This window comes from Typha angustifolia, chromosome 15 (genome assembly GCF_048772165.1).
Source record: "Typha angustifolia cultivar Huaian chromosome 15, ASM4877216v1, whole genome shotgun sequence".
NCBI classification, from domain to species: Eukaryota; Viridiplantae; Streptophyta; class Magnoliopsida; order Poales; family Typhaceae; genus Typha; species Typha angustifolia.
Window position 1 is genome coordinate 21,222,471 of NC_133253.1, and position 8,144 is coordinate 21,230,614.

At 41.5% G+C, this 8,144-nt stretch overlaps 3 protein-coding genes across 3 annotated transcripts; 1 reads left to right on the plus strand and 2 right to left on the minus strand.

The window, feature by feature from the left end:
• Positions 1–465: 465 nt before the first annotated feature.
• LOC140778930 (GDSL esterase/lipase At5g37690-like) lies at positions 466–2,295 on the minus strand. Its single transcript, XM_073123834.1, has 6 exons — positions 2,035–2,295; positions 1,823–1,950; positions 1,608–1,734; positions 1,410–1,522; positions 1,062–1,311; positions 466–931 (listed from the first exon to the last, which is right to left on the minus strand). Exons 1-6 carry the CDS (start codon positions 2,276–2,278, stop codon positions 684–686), a joined length of 1,110 nt encoding a protein of 369 aa, XP_072979935.1. The 5' UTR covers positions 2,279–2,295; the 3' UTR covers positions 466–683.
• Positions 2,296–3,640: 1,345 nt separating this feature from the next.
• Positions 3,641–6,404, minus strand: LOC140778299 (F-box protein SKIP28-like). The gene is made up of 3 exons (XM_073122940.1): positions 5,941–6,404; positions 4,670–4,980; positions 3,641–4,014 (listed from the first exon to the last, which is right to left on the minus strand). Exons 1-3 carry the CDS (start codon positions 6,340–6,342, stop codon positions 3,726–3,728), a joined length of 1,002 nt encoding a protein of 333 aa, XP_072979041.1. The 5' UTR covers positions 6,343–6,404; the 3' UTR covers positions 3,641–3,725.
• A 237-nt stretch (positions 6,405–6,641) lies between these two features.
• Positions 6,642–7,769, plus strand: LOC140778809 (prohibitin-3, mitochondrial-like). Its single transcript, XM_073123677.1, has one exon. The coding sequence runs from the start codon at positions 6,721–6,723 to the stop codon at positions 7,582–7,584; it is 864 nt and encodes a 287-aa protein (XP_072979778.1). The 5' UTR covers positions 6,642–6,720; the 3' UTR covers positions 7,585–7,769.
• The last annotated feature ends 375 nt before the right edge of the window (positions 7,770–8,144 follow it).

The following is an 8,144-nucleotide window of genomic DNA, read 5'->3' on the forward strand; positions in this document are numbered from 1 at the left end:
TAAATTTAGTTAGATATAAGATAGATAAAATTATACTTAATTATTGAATTAAGTTATAGACCAAGAGTCCTGAATTAGTTCAACAGGATTTCTAAACTCAAAGCATACATAATCTAAACACCGTCTAGGTAAAAGAAATTATTTTCACATAGCATAAACCGTGCAGTATGTGAAGAGCACCTCAAGCCATGATATTTAGGCTCCACTCCAGTTGAACTATGTAGCAGTATTTTTGTGGTTTTATATAAATGTTCTTGCATGTATTAATCCTTACTCCATGAATATTATTTCCCTTCTACATAAATTTTATAAACGATAATGAGACAAGACGGAGAAGAAAATATTGCATGCCTACGTAATAGTACATCCATTAATTTTCAATAAGAGAACGACATGTAATATGTTGTATTTCTTATATTCCTCAATAATTAATATAAGAATTAAAATTGATGTGTTCATGCCACGGATAGGCTCAACCGGAAAGCTATTTTCTCATTTACTAATGTTGAGTAACCATACAAGTATTGTAGATTGACATAGTTATACGTTTTGAATCCTTGTCAAAGATTCGATTTTCTGTATCAATCCTGTGAATATTGAAGATGACAAAAGAGATCGTTACATTCATTGTGAACAGAACCATGAGAAATAAATACTAGAGGCTAATTAATATAAAGATCCAGTCAAGCAGGGGAGGGAGCAAGGCCAGGGGCAGCCACAGGGTCGAGAAGAGGAGCTGGCGAAGGAGCTCCTTGGATCTCAGGATCTTTGAAGAGGCGGTCGGCGATCACTTGGTTTGCGGCGTCTGAAGTGTGGTATGCGTCCCAGAACACGAACTCGCTGCGGTTGGCACAGACTCTTGAGTTGGGCAAGCAGAGGCCACCAACAGTAGTGTCCACGCTACAGCATGATGTGTGAGAAATCTTGAATCCTACACATTAAACCAGCATCTCATTCAATTAATAATCGATTAATTTCCAATAATTTGATCGCGAAAAGATCCAGCATTTAGTAGTAATGAAAGTAAATGGCTGATGATTTGTGAATTGTTCTCTTAGTACCATAGAGCTGGGGGTTATTGATAAGATCCATGACAATGTAGTAGGAGTCAGCAAGAGACATCTGAGCACCAGGCAACTTCTTGTTTAGGGAGACGAGCAACTTCTTCACCTGTGCATTGAACTCCATCACATACTGATTAACATGATGGAGGCATTCGCCATTCCCTGATTTCACTCTCTGAGATGGAATGCAACCCAATGGGCCCAAGCCATGAAACACTACTTTCCTTGCTCCGAGCTTGTAGAGCCTCTTTAGGAACACAGCATAAAGCAGAAGAGGAATCAGACTTCAAAAGTGCTAGCTCTTAGTATAATGAGAAAAAATCATTAGTTGAATCATATTCCTACCCTGAATTGGCGATCTAATGTAATGATCACAAGCCCCACAAACTCATCATGAGTGTATACTTGGCCATCAGCCATGAAAGGTTGCAGGAAATTGTTCACATAGTCATTGCTGCCTAAAAATTGTCAAAGCACAAAAATATTCCCATAAGGGATTTACAAGAAGATAAAGGAGTTTGATGCAGTTGATTGCAGTCATACCAAGTCCAATGAAGTAGAGTGCCTCATTGCATAGTTTCTCAGCAGCCACTTTTCCGATTTTAGAGCTGATCGCAATCTTAGTCTTCTCAAAACAGTTTATTTGGTCATCGAAAGAGAGCTTCTGAACCTGCACCACCAGAACTTCGTTAAGGATATTGCACTTTGCTATACAAACAGATAGATAGAATTTTGAGAAGAAAGTGAAGGAGAGTTACAAAGTAAAGTCCAGTCTCATTGAGAATTCCTGCTCCACCAGATGCGTAGTTTACACCCTGAAGGATAGCATCATTGTTCATAGACAGGGAGAGATATGGTGGTGGAGATGGTATCCCGAACTTGGCAGCTAAATAACCAATAGTACTTCAAGTTACCTAGCAAGGAGAGACAATGTGTAATAGAATGTAGAACTTATGGCCTTTAAACTTACACATGATGTCTCCTATAGTTCTTCCATTGGAGAATCTCCCCGTTGGCTGCCCACCTAAGTAATCAATCCCATACCAAGGGTAATTCGACTTTGCGAGAGAGTACGGGAAGTAATTATTATTTCCGACGTCAGACATTGAGTCTCCAAACACAAATGTGACCGGACCGCCATCTGCGGTGGCACCGGTGGCAAAGGAGATAGTGTAAGCAAGAGCAAAGATCACAAACACCAGGAGAGCTGCCATTTCTTTTTAGTCCTAGATGTTGTGATGGCAAGCTAGTTGTGGTGGTGAACATTTATACAGCTATGATGCAGTTAAGTCATATCTATTTCTCTAAGTTTGAATTAATTATATATTTTTCTCTCTGCGTTTCTTTTCCAGCTTTATGAGAGAGATTATAGTTAACATCAAACGTATAAGACAAGTAGAAGTGGAGGCATTAGTTTGGGTTTGGATAGTGAGGTGGTAGTTGTGGTTGTTGAGGATTTTATCAGAGCAGTGAGCTAGCTTACTTGCTGAGGAGACTGTTAATAGAAAGTTAAAGGATGGTAAGATAACCCAATGGATGGATTTAAAATCTCAAAATTACTCACGCAAGTATGTTAATCTACCACGACAACCATCAAATCGAAGTTTTGCAGAGTTGAGATGAACTCTGAAATAAATGTAAGCCTGGCTTTCAAAGTCAAGGGAAGAGGTTATTGAACCAGAGCTAGCAAATTTAAACGCGGTTCTCTATGAACTTTATCCCACATAAACATTGAAGAAAAGAAGTCGTCCAACTAAGTTCAAGAACATTCATTACAGTCCAGAACACTGGAGGATAGATGTGATAATTTAGATTCTTATCCAACAGGTGAAGGGAAATTTCTTCTTATCTGAAAATAAATCCTGTTTAGTATTGGTTTTTTCCTTGCCCACCTCATACTCCGTTTAGCTTATTTGGTTTGACAATATGTATAGCTTAATAATTTGGGCAAATCCAGGGTTAAGGGTAAGCTAATATTAGGCACACTTTATGAATACTGCATCAAAAGTTAGTGATGATGCTTGGCTGTAAATTGAAATATCTCATGAGCTCAAGCAACTGAGTCAGCAGCCTGTTGAAACTTACAAGTATTGCTGCGGCGAATGAATGTTTGAAACTTCGAGTGTGAGATAACATATCAGTTTTGTTGCATCTGCTAAATCTGAAAATTCCATAGTTCCAATAAATTACATGGAGTAATTCCATTCAGATAAAAAATGATAGATAGATGGGTCTTTCCCATTCTGAATGCATGGAAAGTAACAGATGTCTGAAAGGCAGACATGAAAAAACAAGGACATCATTTCTCCACCCTCTCAAGGACAACAATGACCCAAAAAGCCATGCTTGTAGATTCCTCAAGATTGCTTTGGGAAAAGACTGTCTGAATACATGGGTGGAGCCTATCTGTTAACATGTCCAGGAATTGTCCTTCAGATTATATTTCAATTCACTTTCATACATTTGTCAATTTTGTCTGTTTTTTTTTTCTTTGTTTTCCTTTTTTGCTTCATTTCGAAGCTGCCAACTTTTAGCTAGATGACACTCGTTAAGTTAGATACAAGAGGATCTCAGCCTGAGTACATAAATAATTTTAATTATGAGAAACATGTCCTAAATCGAAATAAGCAGCAATTGAAGTAACTAGCTGGCTGGCCAGCATTAATTATCAGTTGCTGGAGTGAAGGATGAAACTTCGAACTCCTCACACTGCTGACAGACAAACCCAGAAGATTGAGTTGATACCCCTAGGAAACTTGCATGCCCCTCGCAATACGGTCGGTTGCATGTGTTGCACTTTGGAAGCTGAAGCCAACACTGAAGACATAAGAGATGGGAGCAGGCCGTCTCCTCGCCAGGTTCCTCGAAATCAATACAACCTCCACAGCCTTCACATCTAGCGATGCAGAAAAAACATCCTCTACACTCAGTCCATCTATATTTCATTGTCCTGCAAGTTCATTCTTTGTCAATAAGTACTGGATATACGAAATGTTATTGTGCAAACTTTCCTTTTGTCAATTCATGTTAGTTCTTCAAAGTCAACAATTAATTCTTCGAAAAAGAAAAGATGATGAACAATGAATTGGACTAAAAATGAGTCCCCTGAAAACACAATCATCATGCTTTTATCAGATACTAACTAAACAAGGGTGCAAGCATCATTGGTGGTGAACAAGAAGAGATAAAACATGTATAGGCCAATTTGTCCTAGGGAACAACTTGCTAAATCAATCTTCTGCTGAAGAAACCTAAACATGTATTGGCCAATTTGTCCCAGGGAACAACTTGCTAAATCAATCTTCTGCTGAAGAAACCTTCCTCCTGCTTTCTTAGCCCCTGTACTTGCACCAATCATCTGATTTTCAACTGGAAAGTTCAGTACTAGCACTAAGCACACTTTTACTTCTATTTATTCTTTTGTAAGAGTTCATATGTGCTTTTTTATGATCATTACTACAAACAAAGCAAGTCGATAATGGAATAGGCTCCATGTGAAGTATGGATAGATAGATTCAAGAAATACCTACAGGAAGCTTCTTAGAAAATAGAATAATCTGCAACTGCTAAGCTCTAAAGATCATAAAGAATCAGAAAATACGGACCTACAGTCTTGTCTTGTACAGTCAAACACTAGCCTCACATTCCTACACCTTGGGCACAAGTCGACATCAATAGGGCGGCCATCATCTCTGTCAAATGAAACACAGTGCTGATAGCTGTAGAGAGATGGTTGTGGAACTTGTTGCCGATTATTTTTGCACAAGAAAGAGTTGAGGATATCAAGGTGATCTTTTGTTATGTTGCAAAGACCACGGAGTCGAAGACTGTTTAGATTTCCCTTGCGCTCATTTAGTTGTTTCACTACTTTCACCATACCATCTGCAGTTAAGTATGTACATCCCGGAACATAGAGCTGAAAATTTTTCATCCAAGATAAATGTACACATAAGAATCCATTCTATCCTGCTCCGCATGACAATAATATTTGTAAAGTTGAAAAATAAGCTTTGCACATCAAGAGTTAAAGTATTATATTCTGCAAAAAACCAATTGATGTTGTTCTCTTTTATTATGCATGTCATAAGACTTTCAAACAAGGAGCATCCAGCAAGCCTCCGTGGCCTGGGGTAACAGTGTGATGGATGATTTTGTTGTTTTATTAAGGAAATATTCTATAACAAATATTATCTAACTGTTGCAGTACAAAATTATTCACTCACAGACAAGACGGGCACAACAAGAATTACATTGTCTTGGAAGTTAAGAGAGTACCTAGGGAATGTGGTATGCATAAAAATAAGTATTTAATTTGGAAAGGAGAAGCTATTATCAATCTAAGAGGCAGCTTCTATGGTATGCGGTGGCCACAAGGCTGAATAAAAGATACTTGGCAGGCAACTGCAAAACTTTTGTGTTAGCATATAATTAAGAAAAACATAAGAAAGGAGCTAACCAAAAATAAATCCAATTAACATATCAGAGGACACATTTACTGGAACTCTTACCCACCAATTTAGGTTGGATAAACCTAGCTAAAATTACGAAGTTCATAAAAAATTGCTAGATCCTTACCGCATTGTGTATTTGGCATCACACCCTTTAGAATCGGTGCCAAATTTCCTTGAAAAAAAAATTAAGCAAGTAATGGAATCGATGCAAAAAAAAACCATTTTAATTTGTTTGTAACTTTTATCTACCTTACTGGTTCTACTTTATGCTCATGCGGTTCAGTAATCATTCACCTTAGATTCCTCTAGAAATAAAGAAAAGTCACCCTATCCTATACCAAACAATACAAAGAAAAAATTAATGCTAGAACTAATCCCAACCATAAATTCGAACGAAAGAAAATATAAGCGTGGGCTATGTTTACCTTAGTAATTCCAGGATTCCGGTCGACGACCTGCAAGAGACCGGCGTCTGTAATCCGACAGCAATGGAACAGAGCCAAAGACTTCAACTTTCCCTCAGCCCTGGAAGAAATCCTCAAAAGAGTGTCATCAGTAAGCTTCAAGCTCAACGGCGGCTCGACCGTGATGTGTTGCCAGAGCAGACAGTCGTCAGCAATGGCGTCCCGGAACAGCTTACACACGCTTTGGAACGCCAAGACTTCTCGCAAGCGAAGGTAACCAAGTACAAGGAAGAGAGCGGCATGGGGGTCCGTCTGCTCGGAGGAGGGAGTTGAGGAGGGTTGGAGGAGAGAATTAGAAGAAGACCCATGGAGGGATTCGCAGGTGGGAGCGGGAGAAGGGTCGGGACCGGTGATTCGAGACATGGTGCGGGATTTGGAGGAGGGGGAAGGAGAGACAGGAGGAGAGGCGGATAGTATGACGCGTCGAAGGCGATAACCGGAGACGGTAGCGACAAATCAACAATAGAGATTTTACTTGAAGGAGGAATTTAGATTAGCGGGTTATTGGATCCATCGCAACCCTTACTCTCACGCCTCCATCTCCAACCGTCAAAACCCATCCAGCAAACGATCCTCCGCCATCGCACGAATCACAACGCACCGCATGAACCCGAACCTTTCTTCCTCTCCAAGCAAATAAATAAAGGCAAATACTTCAAGGTTTAGGGCTTTGCTTCTTCGTACAAGCTACTTCATTCGCCGCTTCCTCCTCTTCCAGACCAAGAACACCCAAATCCATCCATGGCGGCGGGCGGCGGCGGCCAAGCAGCGGTCTCCTTCCTTACCAACATCGCCAAGGCCGCCGTCGGCCTCGGCGTGAGCGCCTCCCTCCTATCCTCCTCCCTCTACACTGTCGACGGCGGCCAGCGCGCCGTCATATTTGACCGATTCCGCGGGGTCCTTGATGACACCGTCGGCGAGGGGACCCATTTCCTCGTCCCCGTGCTCCAGAAACCCTACATCTTCGATATCCGCACCCGTCCCCACACCTTCACCTCCAACTCCGGCACCAAGGACCTTCAAATGGTCAACCTCACACTCCGCCTCCTCTCCCGCCCCGATGTTCCCCGCCTCCCCACCATCTTCACCTCCCTCGGCACGGAGTACGACGAGAAGGTCCTGCCCTCCATCGGCAACGAAGTCCTCAAGGCCGTCGTCGCCCAGTTCAACGCCGACCAGCTCCTGACCGAGCGGCCGCATGTTTCCGCCCTCGTTCGCGACTCCCTCATCCGTCGCGCCCGGGAGTTCAACATCATCCTCGATGATGTCGCCATCACGCACCTCTCGTACGGGACAGAGTTCTCCCTCGCCGTCGAGAAGAAGCAGGTCGCGCAGCAAGAGGCCGAGCGTTCGAAGTTCCTCGTTGCCCGCGCTGAGCAGGAGAGGCGTGCGGCTGTGATACGCGCCGAGGGTGAGAGCGAATCCGCAAAGCTGATCTCGGAAGCGACAGCGGCTGCTGGAACGGGGCTGATCGAGCTGAGGAAGATTGAGGCTGCGAAGGAGATCGCCACCTCACTGTCCAAATCGCCGAACGTTGCATATATTCCCACAGGAGACGGGTCCAATATGCTGCTCGGGCTCAACCCGGCCACCATGGGGCGGTAATTGCCTTCTGGTATCCTTCAGTACCGATAGTCTCTGAGTCTACTGTTTCGTGACCATTAATAATTGCATGGATATTAAAGTTTTTGAACGCTTCCTGCTATGTGGGAATTTGTATGTGATATTGGATTCTGTTTTGTTATATCTTATGCGGGATTATGAGTTAGACATCTGTGCTTTACTTCTCAGTATGGTTCCATTATTGCTTAGCTTACATTTCAGTGTTTTTGTTATCTTACTTACGGCTATTTCTCTGTGTTGCTCGTAAAAATTAATATCTTTGTTTTTTTTTCTATTAGTTCTTGCATTAAATGTTTAAAATTATTGCGGTTATATGTCATACTGTAACACTGGTTTGAGAGTTAAATAGTTGAGACTTGTTTCAGTGGGTTCGAAATTTCTGTTTGCATAAGTGTGATTGCTTAGTAGGAGAATATCCGTTAACGATCTTATTCGTTATATACGGATGTATTGTTCTCCATTATGTTCTTGTTTTCCCTTATACTTTGATTTGTTTCTTTTGTATGATAAGTTAGAAGGTTCTAAACTGCTCATTTGACATT